This window comes from Bufo gargarizans, chromosome 3, assembly GCF_014858855.1.
Source record: "Bufo gargarizans isolate SCDJY-AF-19 chromosome 3, ASM1485885v1, whole genome shotgun sequence".
In the NCBI taxonomy this organism is placed as follows: Eukaryota; Metazoa; Chordata; class Amphibia; order Anura; family Bufonidae; genus Bufo; species Bufo gargarizans.
Window position 1 is genome coordinate 497513403 of NC_058082.1, and position 20488 is coordinate 497533890.

Consider the following 20488-nt stretch of genomic DNA (forward strand, 5'->3'; position numbering starts at 1 on the left):
GGGCAATGTGTTTTGGGGGGTCATTTTACATATACCCATGCTGGGTGAGAGAAATATCTTGGCAAAAGACAACTTTTCCCATTTTTTTATACAAAGTTGGCATTTGACCAAGATATTTTTCTCACCCAGCATGGGTATATGTAAAATGACACCCCAAAACACATTCCCCAACTTCTCCTGAGTACGGCGATACCACATGTGTGACACTTTTTTGCAGCCTAGATGCGCAAAGGGGCCCAAATTCCTTTTAGGAGGGCATTTTTAGACATTTGGATCCCAGATTTCTTCTCACACTTTCGGGCCCCTAAAAAGCCAGGGCAGTATAAATACCCCACATGTGACCCCACTTTGGAAAGAAGACACCCCAAGGTATTCAATGAGGGGCATGGCGAGTTCCTAGAATTTTTATTTTTTTGCATAAGTTAGCGGATATTGATTTTTTTTTGTTTTTTTCTCACAAAGTCTCACTTTCCGCTAACTTAGGACAAAAATTTCAATCTTTCATGGACTCAATATGCCTCTCACGGAATACCTTGGGGTGTCTTCTTTCCGAAATGGGGTCACATGTGGGGTATTTATACTGCCCTGGCTTTTTAGGGGCCCTAAAGCGTGAGAAGAAGTCTGGAATATAAATGTCTAAAAATGTTTACGCATTTGGATTCCGTGAGGGGTATGGTGAGTTCATGGGAGATTTTATTTTTTGACACAAGTTAGTAGAATATGAGACTTAGTAAGAAAAAACAAAAACAAACAAAAAATTTCCGCTAACTTGTGCCAAAAAAAAATGTCTGAATGGAGCCTTACCAGGGGGGGGGTGATCAATGACAGGGGGGTGATCACCCATATAGACTCCCTGATCACCCCCCTGTCACTGATCACCCCCCCTGTAAGGCTCCATTCAGACATCCGCATGATTTTTTACGGATCCATGGATACATGGATCGGATCCACAAAACACATGCGGACATCTGAATGGAGCCTTACAGGGGGGTTATCAATGACAGGGGGTGATCAGGGTGATCACCCCCCTGTCACTGATCACCCCCCCTGTAAGGCTCCATTCAGACATCCGCATGATTTTTTACGGATCCATGGATACATGGATCAGATCCACAAAACACATGCGGACGTCTGAATGGAGCCTTACAGGGGGGTTATCAATGACAGGGGGGTGATCAGGGAGTGTATATGGGTGATCACCCGCCTGTCATTGATCACCCCCTGTAAGGCTCCATTCAGACGTCCGCATGTGTTTTGCGGATCCGATCCATGTATCCATGGATCCGTAAAAATCATGCGGACGTCTGAATGGAGCCTTACAGGGGGGTGATCAATGACAGGGGGGTGATCAATGACAGGGGGGTGATCAGGGAGTGTATATGGGTGATCACCCGCCTGTCATTGATCACCCCCCTGTAAGGCTCCATTCAGACGTCCGTATGCTTTTTGCGGATCCGATCCATGTATCCATGGATCCGTAAAAATCATACGGACGTCTGAACGGAGCCTGACAGGGGGGTGATCAATGACAGGGCGGTGATCAGTGACAGGGGGGTGATCAGGGAGTTTATATGGGGTGATCATGGGTGATAAGGGGTTTATAAGGGGTTAATAAGTGACGGGGGGGGGGGGGTGTAGTGTAGTGTGGTGTTTGGTGCTACTGTACTGACCTACCTGAGTCCTCTGGTGGTCGATCCTAACAAAAGGGACCACCAGAGGACCAGGTAGGAGGTATATTAGACGCTGTTATGAAAACAGCGTCTAATGTACCTGTTAGGGGTTAAAAAATTCGGATCTCCAGCCTGCCAGCGAGCGATCGCCGCTGGCAGGCTGGAGATCCACTCGCTTACCTTCCGTTCCTGTGAGCGCGCGCGTTCACAGGAAATCTCGGCTCTCGCGGGAGGACGCGTATATGCGTCCACCCAGAAGAGCAGGACCGCCGGCAGGACGCAATCCTGCGTACGGCGGTCCTGAGGAGGTTAAAGGACCAGTTCAGTTATGAAGTAACACAAGAATTAAAGCAAAATGGAGGCGTAATTTTAAAAGTTAAAAAAATTTTGTGCAGATTTTCCAATTTGATCAATTTTGATAAATGTTTCCTGCAACACAACAAGGGTTAACAGCCAAACAAGCCTCAATCTTTATTACCCTGATGCTGCAGTTTACTGAAACACCCCATATGTGGTCGTAACTGCTGTATGGGCACACGGCAGGGCACAGAAGGAAAAGAGCGCCATATTGTTAATGGAGGGCAGATTTTGCTGGAATGGTTTTCAGGTGCCATGTCACATTTAAAGAGACCCTGAGGTACCAGTAGAAAGAAAACCCCCGAAAGTGACCTCATTTTGCAAACTGCACCCCTCAAGGAATAAATCTATGAGTGAATTAATTTCAATCATAGAATTTAGAAACATATGGCTGTGAAAATGAAAAAAAATGAACTTTTATTTCCAATATAATGTTGCTTTAGTCCCAAATTTTTTTATTTTCACAAGAGGTAACAGGAAAAAATGCACCCCACAATTTGTTATGCATTTTTTCCTGAATACGGCAACACCATATATGTGGTTGTAAACCACTGTTTGGGGACATGGCAGCGTTCAGAAGGGAAGGAGCGGCATCGGGATTTTCTAACATGTAATTTGCTGAAATTGTTTTTAGGGAGCCAGAACAATTTTATTTTTTTAACTAATGTAGCTGTGTGAGGGCTTGTTTTTTGCGAGCTGTGGTTTCTTTGGTACCATTTTGTGGTATATAGGTCTTTTTGATCACTTTTTATAACATTTTTTGTGGAGGTGAAATGGCAATTCTGTCAGTGTTTTTTTAATTTTTTTATGGGGTTCCTCTTACAGTAAATACAAAGTGATCATTTTATTTTTTGGGTTGATACAGTTATGGTGATACCAAATTTATATATTTTTTATGTTTTACTACTTTTTCATCATAAAATCACTTTTGTGTTTTTTTTCACCAATGTAGCTGTGTGGGGGCTTGTAGCTGGTATCATTTGGGGGTATACATGTCTTTTTGATCACTTGTTATTTATATTTTTGTGAAGGTGAGGTGACAAAAACAGAAATTCCGTCATTGTTTTTTACATTATTTTTTTTATGGCGTTCACCGCGCGAGATTGGTAAAACATGATAGTTTTATAGATCAGATCGTTACTGATGCAGCGATACCAATTATGTGTAGTTTTTTTTAATTTTTTTTATGACAAATGAATGGATATGACAAGACAATTTTTATTTTATTTTGATTTAAATAATTTTTTTATTTATTTATTTGACACCAACTTTTTTTTTTTAATCAAGACCTATTTGAATCTTAAAGATCCAATGGGCCTTATGGCTATACAGTGCATAGCAATATACATCTATTGCAATGCATTGTTTAGTCAGTGCTATACTTACACTAAGGCTGATCAGACCCTCAGGGTCAGATCAGCCTTAGGTACATGGGAGCCCGGACATCGCAGCAGCAGCGGCCTGGTGGAAGACAGAGGGAGCTCCCTCCCTCTCAAGCCCATGGATGCAGCAGGCGGCTACTGACTGCGGCATCTATGGGGTTAAATGGCCGAGATCGGTGCCAGCACAGATTTCGGCTGTTGTAGCAGAGTGTCAGCTGTAAGTTACAGCAGTCTCTCTCCGAGGATGGCAGCGGCTGCATTCCTGACTCCGGGGCTGTGACACTTTATAGTGTCACAGCCCTGGTAAGCAGTTTGGACGTGACTGAACGTCCAAATGTGTGAAGGGGTTGAATCTGTTCCATGGCCCCGCAAAAAAAAAAAAAAAAAAAAAAAAAAAAAAAAGTTAATAACTAAAATAGAACATGTCCTATCCTTGTCTGTTTTGCGGACAAGAATAGGCATTTGTAACATAGTGTAGGAACTGCAGCTGGGGTAAATGCGGGATGCACATGGCTGGCATTAATATTCTGCGGATCCAAGATTTGCAGACTGCAGAAACTGATCCGGTCGTGTGTTTGTGGCCTAAGGCATCTCAATTATTGTTTCTGGACAGCAGATCGTGACGTCCAGGCAGGGATCTGCTGCTGCCCAGAAATAATTAATCTGTATGAGGACAAGAGATAGCAGTAGCCATCACTCGTCCTCATACAGTGGAGGTGATCTGTGCATGTAAATGCAGCGCTTCACCTCCACAGGCTATTGTCTTTGAGGACTGCTTCCATCCTGGTAATTGTCTGCTCATTGGCGCAGTGAAATGCGCCTTAAAAATAGAAGCAATGATGTTACATAGAAAGCTTTGAAGACCGCTTAGGTCTCTTCATCAGGCTTAGTGTAACAAGACCTCAATCCCCAACATAGATCAGGACTATAAAGGTTCCTGGGACAGTCACATGTTCTACATCCAGTGTTGTGTATCTCATTCTTTGCACTAAAGGTCTGGACCCCCATATCCTAATATATCGCCCCCTAAAGCTTTCCCGCCGTTATGCTCATTAGCATAATCAATTATTTCCCCTCACACCATCAGCGCCTATTTTCCTCCCCCTAGACTTTGATTGACAGCCAATATTTTGCATCTTCCCTCGAAATCGCATCTGAAATTGCGTGCATGAGCAATTGCCCTTGCCCAGCAGATTGAGTGAAATATAGGCAAACGAAAGTCATGCGGACACATTACTGGGTATCAGGACCACGGGTAAATCGCTATGAGATAGGGAAAACTTACTTATTAGTTGAGGAAGTGGCTTGTAACGGACCGTTTCAGCAGACAAGGGGTTAAAATCCGTTTAGGCGATATGCCCCTTTCTGAGAGACAGGCACAGCTACTGCAGAACACCAACCTCCTGAACTGGATACAAAATAGCACTCCAAACTGGAACCTCGCAAATAGCCGTCAGCAGACGAACAGGAAAAGCATTCAGTCGGCTTACACTCCTGGCAATCAGTCTCTAACAGCATACAGGGAATCCCCCCAATAACGAGACAAGGCTCCGTCTTGAGGGTCTAGCAGTGGTCTCTGTGCACCAAACACAGGCAAAATAGCACCGTGTTGGAAAGTCAGAACAGTGTCTGTGAGCTGAAATGGCCGCCATCTATTGTTCTCACCATGTGCTTCATCCAAGCAAGTAAGGCAAAGGATGCAATCCAGGGACAGAGGGCTCCGTCCCAAGTGCCTTAAGACCCAATAACTTAAGGGACCATAATCCTGGGGCAGGAGGCTAGCAAACAGCCCCCTCCAAAACACCGTGGCGAGGTTGGTTTCGCCACATGGCTCCTTAGGCTACTTTCACACTAGCGGCAGGGGAGTCCAGCAGGCTGTTCCGGCGGGTGAACAGCCTGTCGGATCCGTCCTGCCGCTAGTTTACGTGTGCCCCCAGACTGCCGCTCTGTTCCCATTGACTATGATGGGGGCCGAGCTCCGGCGGCGGCAGCATACGGCGAGAGGCAGCCGGACCAAAACTACAACATGCAGTACTTTTAGTCCGGCTGCCTCTCGCCGTGCTGCCGCCAGAACTCCGCCCCCATTATAGTCGATGGGGACGGAGCAGCAGTCCGGGGACACACGTGAACTATCGGCAGGACGGATCTGACAGGCTGTTCACCCGCCGGAACAGCCTGCTGGACTCCCCTGCCGCTAGTGTGAAACTAGTCTAATTCTTATCTTCTCTGCAGAAGGAATTAGGGACTGAGCATTACGCAGGGCACTATGTAGCTCATGTGGTTGCGTTCCAATCCCAGCGCAACCTCGTTTTCAATTTTAAGAATAATGCGCAAGATTACATCGATATGGGGAGTTTCTGAGGTGGGGCTGTTGAGCTTGACTCCGGGAAGATATGACTCTTCTCGGCTGAAAGACGTAAGATATGACTCTTTTATGCACATTTGCATAGATGGCGGGAAGTGAAGAAAAGATTGTTAGTTAGTTAAATCGGCAGCAGATTTAATCCTAATTGGGATTTATATGACTGGGAAAACACAATAAAGATTTAGAAAGGATAAATTTAATAGCCAAATTGAAGAGGACAGGTTCCATTTAAAGCAAGGAGGAGGTCTCGTTGCCACACAATTAAAGGGAACCTGTCAACATGAAAATGCAGTGCAGTCTGCAGGCAGAATGTTATAGAGCAGGAGGAGCTGAGCAGTGAGATATAGTTTTATGGGAAAAGATTCACTAAACTTGCATTTCACTCATTCATATTCCTGCCGATTCTGCTCATATGAAACTGAAAGTGGCCTGTGTCATTTGGTGTTGGTGTATTGTGGACTTGGCGAGTCCTGGGATTTTTGCGGCCGATGCAGATATTTTGATTGTTATGTACTAAAATACAGATTATACTGCATCTTTTTCTATAAAACTATTTAATCAATCTGCTCTGCTGCTCCTGCTCTATAACATGCTGCCTGCAACACAGACATCATGTTCCACCTGACAGATTCCTGAGATAACATCAATTTAGAGACCATAAAACTTTCACACTGCTTATCTGTAAACTAATTAATGACTCATTCTCCAAGCTCTTGTTTCTCAAATGTCCATTTATCACACCATGTCTCTGCTCTTTAGCATATACGGTGGTGTTTCTTCAGACACTTTGGTATATTATGCCTGATGAAGAGCCCCAAGTTGTCTCTATAGCATGCTATGTAACATCATTCCTTCTATTTTTGTTAGTCATTAAAAAGGTATCATACCTGCAAGACACATTTGTTTCTCTTATTCAGGGAAATAAACCAGTATTTAAAGGGGTTCTCTGGGCTTTTGTTATTGATGACCTATCCTCAGGCTGGGTGTCGGACGTCTACCGATCTGATATTGATGACCTATCCTCAGGCTGGGTGTCGGGCGTCTACCGATCTGATATTGATGACCTATCCTGAGGATAGGTCATCAATATTATAAACACCGAGATCTCCTTTAAGTAGACGCCTTATTGCATTGGAGGGATATGTAATATAGAACCGAAATTTCCATATGGCTTTATACTGGGCATGACTACAATTTCCCATCACAATGTGCAATCCTACCGTCTGATTTACAACAGGCTGTTGCTCGGTACCAGCACATACCATATTTTTATCAGGGACAGCTTGCGATACAGAGAGCCTCTGTAACATGGCATCTATCTCCTTCTGTCTTTCTTGCAGCAGGTTCTCCAGGTCTGTCTTCCTCTGCAGGGAGCTTTTAAGCTGAGCATGGACAACAGAGACTTTGCGTCTCAAGTCTTCATTCATATTCATGAAGCGGTTCAGCTGCTCCTGTAGCTGTAATGCAAGAGGAACTCAACGTCAGCCACACACAGCGACCATGAATTAGCTATAGGAAGCATAATAGCTGTAAAGAAGCAGTACAGGTCAAGAGGCTCCTATAGCCAAACCTGCAGCCATGTTGTTATTCAGCCCCACTGAGCAGGACACTGTCTGTCTGTGTTCTGGATGCATCTGCAGAACGTTGGGGGTATTCATATACAGGGACAAGGAATGGGGATGAGCAAGCAGGTTATAGTTAACTTTTTAGACATGCACTTACAATGTGGACAGGCTCATCGGCAACACCAGTGAGGGTCTCCGCTGTCCAACTCCCACGATGTGCCTTATGTATGTGGCTGAGAGATCAATCATTTTTGCGAACAAAACCCAAACACAATACACACCGAACAAAGAAATACAAAGAAGAATCAAACATTAATGAACCCAATCCCAGCCAACATAAATTAACTGATGTGACCGCACATCGCCGGCACTTCTAGAATATACCTATTCTTGTCCGGAGCCGGGCTGCACACCGTGCGGCCCCATAGAAATTAATGGGTCTGCAATTCCGTTCCTCAAAATGCGGAACGAAATTGCGGACGTGTGAATGGACCCTAAGCCTCATTCACAAGTCAGTGTTTTGGTCAGTGATTTCCATCAGTGATTGTGAGCCAAAACCAGGATTGGAGCCTCCCGAGACACAAGGTATAAGGGAAAGATCTGCACCTGTTCTGGGTTTACAGCCACACCTGGTTTTGGATCACAATCGCTAATGGAAATCACTGACGTGTGAATGAGTGCAGCATTCCAAATAGTGCATTATGCTCTGGGCATCAAGGGCCTAAACACCTCGCTTCTTTAAGGGTTAACAAACATGTACATAATGCTTAAAACAAAAATAAAAAAATAAAACTTTGATAAACAAACATTAACAACAAGGAAAACTAGAATTCATGTCCTAACACGTACTGGGGTTTTCCCATATATATATCTGTCACTTGTGTGTGAGTCACAGAACGGTCATGCTGACAACCGTCATCCAGCTTATCACCTTTATGTCCTATAAAACAAGGTAATATAAGCATCCTTAAAGAACCTGACAGCAGAGGGCCACATAAATAAACTGTGGTGTACGCCTCTCACCATGACACACTGGTTCTAGAAATGGGCAGCCGGCACTACATACTGCTATACTGTATAAATAATGCATACAGAACAGATAGCAGGTGACAGGTGCTCTTCTAAACTGAATGTTCCAAGAGAAGCTTTTGAAACCTAATCTCCATCTATTGCACTCAGTGTCAGAAGGTCACCATAAACCTTTGCTCTGTTTTTAGACTGCTTGTCTCACATGGGTAGGTGGCAATAAACGTATCCTGTAGCCATTTAAATAGCATACACACATGCCAGGCAGGATGACAAGGCCACGTGCTTCTCAGGGAGAAAGTCCTTACTAGTACTTCAACAGAGGATGCCATCTATAGTCATTATAGGTGCTATTTCCCCTACACCCATGACCGCACCCTTGAGAGACTGCCTCCATCCAGGACAGGAACTTTCGTGGAGAGCTAAGGAGGGGCTCTGCCCCTATACCACCAGTTAATTGCGAGAACTTGTCCTAAAACACATCTAACACAAACTTTTTTTTAATATGCATTATATACTCGCTGAAAACATAAGGTGGGAATAAATCCCAGGTGCAGTCATGGGCTCATGGAAAAACGATTACCGGTAATATAATCCTGAATTTTCCTTACGCCCATGACACTACCCTTGAGAGAAGACTAGAATAGTAACTAGCTTAGGGGAAACGGGGGGGGGGGGGGAACTATTGCCTGCAAGACCTTCCTGCCGAAAGATAAATGGTCCTTAGAGTCTAAATCCAACCTGTATTGATGAAAAAAAGTACATTGAGACTTCCAGGTAGCAGTCCTACAAATTTGTGCTAGAGATGCATCAGCCCTGCCCAAGAAGTAGAAATGGATCTGGTTGAGTGAGCACCAAATCCCAAAGGGGGAGTTTTCCCCGCTGAGGAATAGGCTAAAGCTATAGCCTCATTATCCATCTAGATAAAAGTTCCAGAAGAAACTTTATTACCTTTGTTTTTTCCACCAAACTGTACAAAAAGTCTAGAAGATTTGCTCCATTGACCAGTGACTTTCAGATATTCAGAGAGGCATCTTTTGACGTCTAGCCAATGGAACCTCCTCGCTTTCTCGTTCTTTGGGGATTGACATAAGGATGGAAGAACAAAGTCTTGGGTCCTATGAAACAGGGAGACCACTTTAGGTAGAAACAAAGGATCTGGTTTAATGAGCACTCTGTCCTCCAGGATGTTAGTATAGGGCGTCATGCACACGACCACTGTTTTGGTCCGCATCCGAGCTGCAGTTTTTGAGGCTTGGATGCGGACCCATTTACTTCAATGGGGCCGCAAAAGATGCGGACAGCACTCTGTATGCTGTCTGCATCTGTCGCTCCGTTCCGTGGTCCTCAAAAAAAAATAACCTGTCCTATTCTTGTCCGTTTTGCGGACAAGAATAGGCAGTTATATCAATGGCTGTCAGTGCCGTTCCGCAAATTGCGGAACGCACGCGGACACCATCCATGTTTTGCAGATCCGCAATTTACAGACTGCAAGACACACAACGGTCGTGTACATGAGGCCCAAGGAGGAGAGGCTGAAAAGGCAGAAATCTCACCCACACGCCTGGCAGAGGTGATAGCCACCAGAAAAGCAGTTTTGAAAGACAATGTTTTAATAGATAAATACTGCAGAAGTTCGAAAGGAGGCGCCATCATTCTAGACAAAACTAGATTAAGATCCCACGGGGGAACGGAAGATCTGATCACCGTTTTAAAGAACCTTCTAATCCACGAATGATTGGCAATAGGGAAATCAAAGAAAGCACCAAGGGCAAAAACTTGAACTTTAAGGGTGCCAAGTCTTAGGTTCTTATCAAGACCCTTTTGTAAAAAAAAAATCTAAAATTTTGGACATAGGAAGAGAACTCAAGGGATCGACCGGCAATTTAGAAAAATTTAAGAAGGCCTTCCAACCTCTGAGGTAAATAGTAGAGGTTACTTCTTCCCTACATGATAAAAAGGTAGATATAACTTCCTTAGATAGACCCCTACGCTTTAGGATTTCCCCTTCAAATACCAGGCTGTTAGATAAAGGTTTCTCATTTCCGGATGGAGGACAGGACCCTGAAACAACAGATCCTGCCTGTCCTGAAGAATCCAGGGATCTGCAAGAGATAGCTTCCTGAACCAAGTGAACCACGTTCTCCTTGGCCAGAAAGGGGCGATTAGAATGAGCCTTGTCTGTTCCTGCCTCAGCTTCTGTAATACCCTCGGAAGTAGTCTTAGAGGAGGAAAGGCTGATCCGGCCATCGAAGGGAGAAGGCGTCTATCCCAGACTGAAAATCTTTCGGATTTAGAGAAAAGAATAGGTTGTATTTTTTGTTCTGTCTGGTTGCAAAAAGGTCTACTTGAGGTTGGCCCCACAGCTGAACTATCTGACTGAAGACTTCTTGGTTTAAACACCATTCTCCCTGATCCAAATGGTTTCTGCTTAGATAATCTGCCACCTTGTTTTCTGTTCCCTTTAAGTGTACTGCCTTGATGAAAGAAAAATAAGGAATGATGCGAGAAAAAAAATGTCTGTGGCTAAGGACATAAGATTTTCTGACCTTGTCCCTCCTTGCCTGTTTAGGTAGGATACCAGCGTGGCGCTGTCTGAAGATTTTCAGTCCCTTTCCTCGTATTTTGGGTAGGAATTCTCTTAAGGCCCATAGAACAGCTCTCCCTCATATTCTGGGAATCCTGACTCTGTTGAACTCCACACCCCCTGCCGAATCCGACATTGACAATAGGCCCCCCACCCAGTCAGACTGGCATCTGTGGTGATGGTTATTTGCTCCTGTAGATCCCAAGGGAGGCCCAGAGTCAGATTTGAAGGTTCCAGCCACCAGGTTAAGGATTGTATCACCTGAGGGGTGAGAGGAAGTGGGGCATCCAACGGGGACAATGATCCCTGCCACTCTTTTAGAATCTGCCATTAAAGCTTCCTGGAGTAAAACAGGGCCCAAGAGCAGGTATCGTGGAGGTCATTCTGCCTAATACTGCCATCCCTTGCCTGATAGTTCTATTTTTTTTTAGGCACTTCTCTTATTTGGGATATCTTGCGCTGAGGGAGGATGCAAAGTTGCTTCACAGAATCCAGAATCAGTCCTAGAAACACACATTTTTGGGAAGGGGTCAGGTTTGACTTTTCCCAGATTATCTGCCATCCTAGCTTTGCTAGAATTTCTATTACTTCTAGAAGACGAGAGGTTAGAAGGCTTTCCGATTCTGCCACCACTAGAAGACCGTCCAAATAAGGAATAACCAAAATGTCTCTTTTCCTTATTTGAGCCATAACCTCTGCCATCAGTTTCGTAAAAAAAAAACTGGGGGCCTAAGATATTCCAAACGTAAGTGCTCTGTATTGTAAATGATGAACTTTGCCTTCCATAGACACCGCCACTCAGATATTTTTGAAAATCTGCATGAATTGGGATGTGATAATAGGTTGGCCCCACAGCTGGCCCCTCCTTTATGTCTATGATTGCCATGACAGTCTTTGAAGAGATGTTTTATTGCAGACTGTACGGATTCCATTCAGAATTTTTTGTATGTTAGGTACTGATTTAAGTCGCTCAGGTTTATAATCATTTTGAATGAGCCGTCTGGCTAGAGTACAAGAAATAGGGACGAATAAAAAACCCTCCCCTTCTCTGGTTTGGAACAGGAACAAGAACCTTTTTCTTTAAAAGGGAAAAAAAAAACTTCTTGTCTTAGTGCCAAGTCTCTTACAGAATTTGGAACCAGATTTGTAATTTTTAATCTTTCTGGCGGGGGAGAGAAACTCTAGACGAAACCCGTCTTTTACAATACCAATAATCCAAGGACTTGCCAAGATTTTTTCCCAAGCCCGAGAAAAGAGAGAAAGTCTTCCCCCCCATGGGACAGTGACAGTCATTGTTGACCAGCCTTGGGCCCTGAAGTGGACTGGGTATTAAAGAGGAATCCCTTATCCTTCCTACCTCTGTTTTCTTTCCAATTATTCAGCTTTTTGTCTGTTCTATTGAAATCGTTTCTGCGAAAAAACGGTTGTCTTTTAGGGGGTCTGGCAACAGGAAAGCCTTTTTTGTTGTCAGAGGCCTTTTCTAAAAGGTCGTCCAAAACAGACCCAGAAAGGAGATCTCCCTGGCACATTTTTGAACCTGTGTCACCACACCACCCCTTAAGCCAAATGGCCATCCTAGCAGAATTAGATAGAGCTGCTGACCTGGCATTTAATCTTAATGCATCCGCAGAAGAATCAGAAATTAAGCCCACCGCTTTAAAGATGGTAGGAAACACCCTTAGCAACTGGTCTCTGGAGGTTTTACTCTGGATATGAGATTCTAACTCTTGTAGCCATAACTTTAAAGACCTGGCAGTAGAGGTAATGGCAATATTTGGTTTAAATGCCTGTGTAGAAACCTCCCATACTTTAAAGTATACTTCTTCCCATTAGATTTTTTAAAGGCACCGAGGTCCTCAAAAGGCAAAGCAGACCTTTTAGAAATCTTGGCGATTGGGGCGTCCAATTTACGAGGCCTATCCCACCAGGAGGACCCGTCCTCATCAAAAGGATATTTTCTTTTAACATTTCTAGGGATATAAAACGTCAGGTTTTTTTCCACTCTTTCTGAATTAAATATTTTATATTTTCGTTTAACGGAAAGACTCTTGATCTTTTGTGCCCCAGGTCACCAAACATTATATCTTGAATAGATTTTTGTTCCCTAGATTCATCCACCTTCATAGTGGCTCTAATAGCCTTGAGCAGAGAATCCATATCCTCAGGGGAAAATAACGGTCTACCCGTGGTTTCTTCATCTGAGGAAGAGTTTAAATCTTCTAGGATCTCTCCTTGCTCATTCTCATCTGAAGACTCTGAATCGGATACAATATTAGAGTGACCCTGCTTGCCCGAGGCTGAGGAAGGGAGGCACTTTTTAAACATTGTCATTGAATTGGAAACTTCATATTTGACAACATCTTTGATACTCTGAAGTAGCGACGGGGATTCCTCCTCTACCACCTTGTTCACACAATGCTGACATACCAACTTAGACCAGGAAGGAGCGAGTTTTTTCTTGCATACAGCACACTCTCTTAGTTTAGATTTAGTGCTAGCTTTCCTAGGGCCCTCTTTAATAATCTAAAAATAAAATAAAAGAATAAGCCCCTATTAGACACTGAAGGTGGGGATTGACCCCCTTACCCCACCAGGAATACCGGTGTGGCGTCATGACCCTCCTGGACATCAGTGCGCCGACTACCCTCTTCCTCCATGGTACCAGACCGGGATATAGCGTTTTCCATAAGTGGATCCACAGATGCTTGCAGGCTGGCTTGGATCCTTCTGACCGCGCGCTGAAGGGTTTAAATACCCTAGGTCGGGTCCCTGCTGCCGTTCCCATGCGGCCCTTGCAGCAGGGGGATGTCCCTCCCCTTACTTGTTTTGTTCATTTTTACTTTACTTCTGTTGTCTGCTTTGGAAACCACTTTTTGTTCCAGCGATCTATGCATGAAGATCAGCAGCGTGTGTTGAATATCCCCACAGTGCCACCACTGGAGAAATGTTGCATTACACGCTTCTGAATATTACCGATAGGCTGTCCTTGTAATGCATGGATGCGCAGGGTCCTCCAGCATTAGAGAAGCTCTTTGTCATAGACAAGAGTCCTGAGTGAGGGCGCTTCATTCATCACTGGTTAGTAAGCCTAAACTATTCTGGGTTTTTTCTTTGGCTGAAATCTTGTGAACAGAGCCTTCATTGTACCAGTCCACAAAAATAGAGAAAGAACATTGGTCGATGTATAGATCTCATTTATTTCTGGATACTGGTCCTATAGCCATCACGCTGTATCCTTAAGAAACCTTGGGAAAGGAAGTCTGTGTTTATATAGAGAATTTTTTATGCATTTCTGAAATTGTGAACTGCATGGGAAGTGTCAGCAGCATGTGACTGTATCAGACTGGAATCTTCACAGGTGATTTTCTCCTTTGCATGTTTTTTTTGTCTGCTTTCAGCAGTGAGATTCTCAGATCGGGAACATGGATCCGTGAAAGAAAAATGTTTTGTTTTTTTTTTTTTTTTTTTTTTTTTTGTTTTTTTTGTGTACCTAGGCCTACTGTCTTGTGTGGGTCAAAAAGCCTTAGACTCTACAGTGAAATTTCCTGGTGGGGGCATCCATGCAAATGCCCAAATACAGGGGATTCTGCTGTCTGCAGAATCCTGTCCTGCACCCTAGTGGAGAAGGCCAGGAACAGCCTGAGGAAATGGCCATGTGAACAAGTCACTAGACTGCCTCCACCTTGTGTTCTATGTATGTGGAGGATTCCACCTTGGTGTATCTACATCAAATACCGGGGCAGCCAGGGGCCTTCACTTTCACAGCTAGAGTACAGCACATGTCATCTGTGTGTGACCGATTCCGTGTGGTCAAGCCACAATTTATTTGCAATGGCACCCGAAAAAAAATGTGGAATGCACACAGACCGCATCTTTTTACACTCTTACACCATCTTCACCTCATACAGCATGTCTTAAAGAGTGGCCTTCTCTTCAACCAGCTGATCAACGGGGGTGCCAGGTGTCAGACCCCAGCCGATCTAATATTGATGACGTATCCCGAGGATAGGTCATCAGTATTAAAATCCTGAGGAAAAAAAAAAAAAGCCAGCCAATTTGGACAGGATTGGCTGATGATCTTATGTGATTGGGGATCTCTTGTAGTGCAAAACCAGAAATGGGATCAGGCAGGAAGGATTTCACCTTGTCTGATCCATTGTTCCTGCAGAAGATAAGCTGTTGCCCAGACCGCTCTCCCACTGTAATAAACATGTAATCTCCGCTTTACCACATAGATGCCAAAACAATAAATCTGTAACCTGTAAACTCTAATCCATTGCGGTATTACACTTCACAGCTAAAGGTCCCTTTACAAGGGCCGATTCTCGGTCAGATGATCGCTGACATGCGTTCATGGGAATGCTTGTTAGCGATTATCTGGCGGTGTAAAAGTGCAGTCACAAATATCATTGTTTGCCGGCAGCAGATCGCGCTGTGTAAACAGCACCTGCTGCCGGCAAACGAGTCTGTATGGGTACGAGTGATGGCATTAGTGGTCACTCCTCCCCACACTGTGGAGGAGATCGCTGCATGTAATAGCAGCCGTCTCCTCCGCAAACGAGCAGGTGCATGTCGGGAAGGAACGCTTCCCCTCCTGACAATCGCCTTCAAAACTGACCTGTGTAAAGGGGCCTTTAGTGTTGTCTGCAAAGACACGAGCGGTTCTACTAATCCTAATAATCTACATCATTTACATCATGTCCTACCCATCAAACCTCTTCTCTCACTGTTCTGTTAGTCAAGCTAGAGAATATTTGTCTTTGCAACTAGCCTGACCCTAATTATCACAGCGTATTAGGATCATCGTATACCAAGTGTACATTTTGACAAGTGCGTGTGTTTATTAGCCAGATAAATACATTCCATGATGACTTGTGTCACTGATTCAGTGCGTGGCAATGTCACTACAAAGCTAAAATGTGCAGAATGAAAATAATTAGCCACATCGCTGGCTCGCCCATGAAGGAGCACACCCTCAAAGTGGTCAATAAAGTGAAGATGAGAGACTTTAGAGTGAAGTCTTAATTAGGCTCTTACCGCTTCTGTGTCTCTGTTCTTCTGCTGGATCTCATGTGTCAAGGATCGGATTTCGTCCCTCTGTCTGTCCACAACTACTTTCAACTTGAGCATCAGATCTCGCTCTTCCCTTGCTGCACATTCTTAAGGGAACACATACAATTAGTTATCCAGTTGACCAACAATTCTTATATTCACATGGACAGACAAAAAAATTAAAATAATAATATTATTATATGTACGGCTGCATGTAGATCCTAGAAATGAAGACTGGTAAGTAAAGCTTGCTATACGGGTAAGAAAAGTATCAACCAGAAGATCGTTCTTCCATGGGATCATTCATGAAATGATCCCACCATGAATATAGTAGACCAAACTGGATGATCAGGGAGCCGGCTAAGACCCCTCTAGACTTTAAAAAGATGGCAAATGATCGGCTGAATTCAGCTCATGGCATACAATTGTTTTTAACAAAACATGGTTGGCCAAAATGATCACATTTGACCACATCAGATGACTTATGTCGTGTTGCACGGGCAGCTGAAGGATGCGGCTCCACAGTACCTTGACAGAGATACCCATTGCATGCCCAGAGATTGACATGTAGCAGTTCAGGCATTACATTGAATGGGATCATAGCACATCTCACAAGTTGCCACGACTGTAGAATCACAAAAAAAAAAAAAAAAAAAACTCCAACATGACAACATTTTGGGGAAATCTGGAGTCATATAAACTTGCGAGTCGCTCTGGGAGCCCATTCATTTCAATGGCTGCACCGATTCTTTATATAGATGCCATGAAGCAAGAAAATGTGCTGCAACCACTCTCAAGGGAGCACTAAAAGATCTTAAAAAGGGGCATGCAAAAATAAATTGCTGCTGTGTTTACATGTGTCTGCCCTTGTGGATCAATCAGTTCAGGTTCCACAAAACGTAGATTTCATCATGTCCTCTACTGGTTTACAGCAATGCTTTACTAGGCCACATTTTGGGTGTGATGCTTGTATAGGATATTGTTTGCTGGCTCTAGGACCATCATGAGCTTAACTGCACACTGAGAACCTAACGTCTTTGCAGATGACAGAAATCTGCAGACAAAAATGTATTGCAGAGTAATAAAACTTTTAGATGGAAACGGTCAACATGTTGCTGTTGACAGAACTGGTATCTTTAACACGTACCGTAATGGTGCCAATACTGCTGGCAATGGTCTGTGAATCTTGCTCTTTGGAACTTTAACAACCCTTGCACCCAAACCCATCACCAGTCTATTTATCCAGCTCCACAGACGTTATCCTGACACTGGATGTGACCACTGCAGACAATTGCCACACAATATCATTGGCACAGGCAGTGGTCATGTGTTTACACACCATGTCACTCCTAAACAGAGACATAACTGAAGTCACCACTGTGACCACTAACTGACTGCAGTGGACACACGGCATGTCAACAATAACGCATCTCCTTTTTGTATCAGCCTTTGACATATCCGTTTTCCTGCTTTATTAATAATATTGTATATTAAAACATATTTAATAACAAAACATACTGTGACTGGCATTTTATTGTACAATTAAATATTACAGAGCTGATAAACTAACCCTACCTCCCTGGGATTTTGTCTCTGTCATTTGGACCAAGAGTTTCTGGTTCTCTTCAGTAAGTTGGGACAGCTGGTTCTGAAGGTCATGTTCTTTTCTCTGAGCTTCCAGCAGCTTCTGCTCTAGATCCTGTGCAGAAGTACAGAGCAAAAAACAAAAAACACAGTTTATAGAACCGGTCTCATAATAAACTGATCTGAATACAGCAGTGTACATAGTAAGGGTCCATTCACATGTCCGCAAGTGTTTTGCGGGCCCCAAATTTCGGATCAGCAAAACACGGACACCGGCCATGTGCGTTCTGCATTTTATGGACCGCACATGGCCGGCACTTTAAATAGAAATGCCTTTTCTTGTCCGTGTCTGCGGACAAGAATAGGACATGTTCTATTTTTATGAAGAGCCAATGTGGAACGAAAGTGCGGATGCGGACTGCACACTGTGCTGTCCGCATCTTTTGCGGCCCTATTGAAAATGAATGGGTCCGGATCCGGTTCCGCAACATTGCGGAACGGATCCGGACCAATTTTGCGGATGTGTGAATGGACCCTTACTCTGAGTTCCGTGTACGTGGTCCATATATACTGCAAAGAGCATAGATGGCCCCTGATGTGTAAGCCAGGGGTTAGCAACTTGTGGCACTCCAGCTGTTGTGAAACTGCAACTACAAATGCTACCATTCTCCATTCACTTATAAGGTTGCGTCAAGAATAGCTAAGCAACTGTGGTGGCATGAGAGAGATCTACACAATACTAGCCAGGTGGTTTTAATATTATGGGTGGTCGTAGTCTGGCCCTTGAAGAAAGGTAGAATAATTTTATCCATGCACATTAGTGAATGCAATACGCTGTCAGGGTTAGACTGCTGGGAGTCACACAATCCCAAGCTTCTGCTGAAAGACTTAGCTCTCAGGTACTAAGCTCGAATCTGACCAAGGACAGCATCTGCAGGGAATATGCATGTTCTCCACGTGTTTGTGTGGGTCTCCGATTTCCTCCCACACTCCATAAAACATATAGTTAGGGAATTTAGACTGAGTTCTACTGGGCACAGCAAGCAATGAATATATCTGTAAAGCACTGTATAATATATCAGCGCTATAAAGTGGAGTAATAAACTGTACATGCTGGGAGTTGTAGTTTCACAAGCGTAGGCCTGCCAGAGGTTGCTGGCCACTGGTGTAAGCAGATAACATTTTCAGTGGGGATGTAAAGAGCTCATTAGGTGAATACTGTAAGATCAAGGCCAGCCAAGAAGGAGAAAAAAGTATGAGAAAATGTGAATCAGAGTAAATACCATACATTATGTCCAAGTCCCTGGAACACCCAACCTTATTATCTCTTAACGATTTAAGTGGGTGAAAAAAAAGAACTTGGGAATGCCCATGATGACCCTACATCATAAAAAAAGACGCAACTACATAAAATACCGCATAACAATCGTGACAACAACAATAGTGGCTATGCTTACACCTCCATTCGTTTTTCCATCAGATTAAGGCCACATGTACACGACCATAGGCCGTTTTGAGGTCCGCAAAACTTGGAAATCAGCTGTGTGCTTTCCGCATTTCACGGAGCAGAACCTCCTGACCTCTGTAGAGCTGTCCTATCCTTGTCCAATAATAGACAATAGGACCTTCTATTGTTTTGCGGGGCCACGGAACAGACACACGGATGTGGCAGCTGTCTGCATCTGTAACGGCCCCAATGAACTGAATGGGTCTGACCCACAAAATATGCGGATCAGATAAAAAAAATGAGCCCTTTGCATTATATTTTTATAGCGGTTTAGTCTATAGAGTATAGCTGTTTAGTCTCCTGAGGATAAGTCATTAGACTCTCAGCACCACTGTCCATCTCTTTCTCGTCTCGGACGTCAGGTCCATTGGTCACATGAATTTTGTGCAGCTCAGTCCCATCCAAGTGAATAGCAAAGCAGAGTCACTGTACAATATACGGCACTGTGCTTGGTAAGCTGTGAAAAGGCTCCAGCGCTCGTGTCATTAAATACCTGATCTGAAGGGGTGCCGGGAGATGGAGACCCACTTATCAAATATTGATGACCTATCCTGACTTTGGAAAATTGGGAAACAAAGCCTAAAATATGCAAGAAAACACTGAATCATAAAGAGAAGTCTACATTCACATGACAGTGAAAAACAGACCTTTTTTTTTTTTAATGGCCTTCACAAATCCGTTTGAAGAAAAATGAAAAAGTCTATGGGGTTATTGATATGGCCGTTTTTTTTGACAGCCAGTGAATATAAGACCTCAAAAAACAGAACATGTTCACGGACCAACAGCCCCCAAAAGATTGATGGGGACTGTTTTTAATGCCCGGCATCAGTGAAAAAAACGTCTGTTAAAAAGGTATAATTTTGCAGTTTTTAACAGACATCATTTTTCACTGTCATGTGAATGCAGCCCAGTATTATCCCTGTAATGAAATCAGCCTGTACGAGGATGGGAATCATATGATTTCCCATAAGGATGCTGAATTGTCTGGAGATAAGATTACAGAATACAGCATGCTGTTGGATTGTAGGAAAGCTAATCATTTACAAGGAAGTGGACGAGCAAGCAATAGGAGCGCAGAGTATTTTCCCAGCAGACGGTCATCGGCTGATAACCTCGCTGAACTGCACGACAAGTATTACACGCAAGTCATATCTAGAGGGGAAGTGGTGGAGATCATGTCCCCAATAACAAAGGACACAATCCACTGCCACCTGCTTACTGTACAGACAAAATTATATATATATATATATATATATATATATATATATATATATATATATATATATATATATATATATATATACACACACACATATACATACATACATACACACACACATCTAAGAGGGTCGGGAGGACGTGTCTGTGTAATGGGTGAAGATAAAAAAAAAAA

At 43.6% G+C, this 20488-nt stretch overlaps 1 protein-coding gene across 1 annotated transcript in view; it reads right to left on the reverse strand.

The window, feature by feature from the left end:
- LOC122932522 (Rab interacting lysosomal protein) overlaps window positions 1-20488 on the reverse strand; it is a 47767-nt gene that overhangs the window by 13655 nt on the left and 13624 nt on the right. Inside the window, exons 2-4 of the mRNA XM_044286988.1 lie at window positions 17580-17703; window positions 15990-16111; window positions 7037-7231 (exon numbers count right to left, since the gene is read on the reverse strand). Of these exons, the coding sequence (XP_044142923.1) occupies window positions 7037-7231; window positions 15990-16111; window positions 17580-17703 (441 nt within the window). The remainder of the gene's footprint in view (window positions 1-7036; window positions 7232-15989; window positions 16112-17579; window positions 17704-20488) is intronic.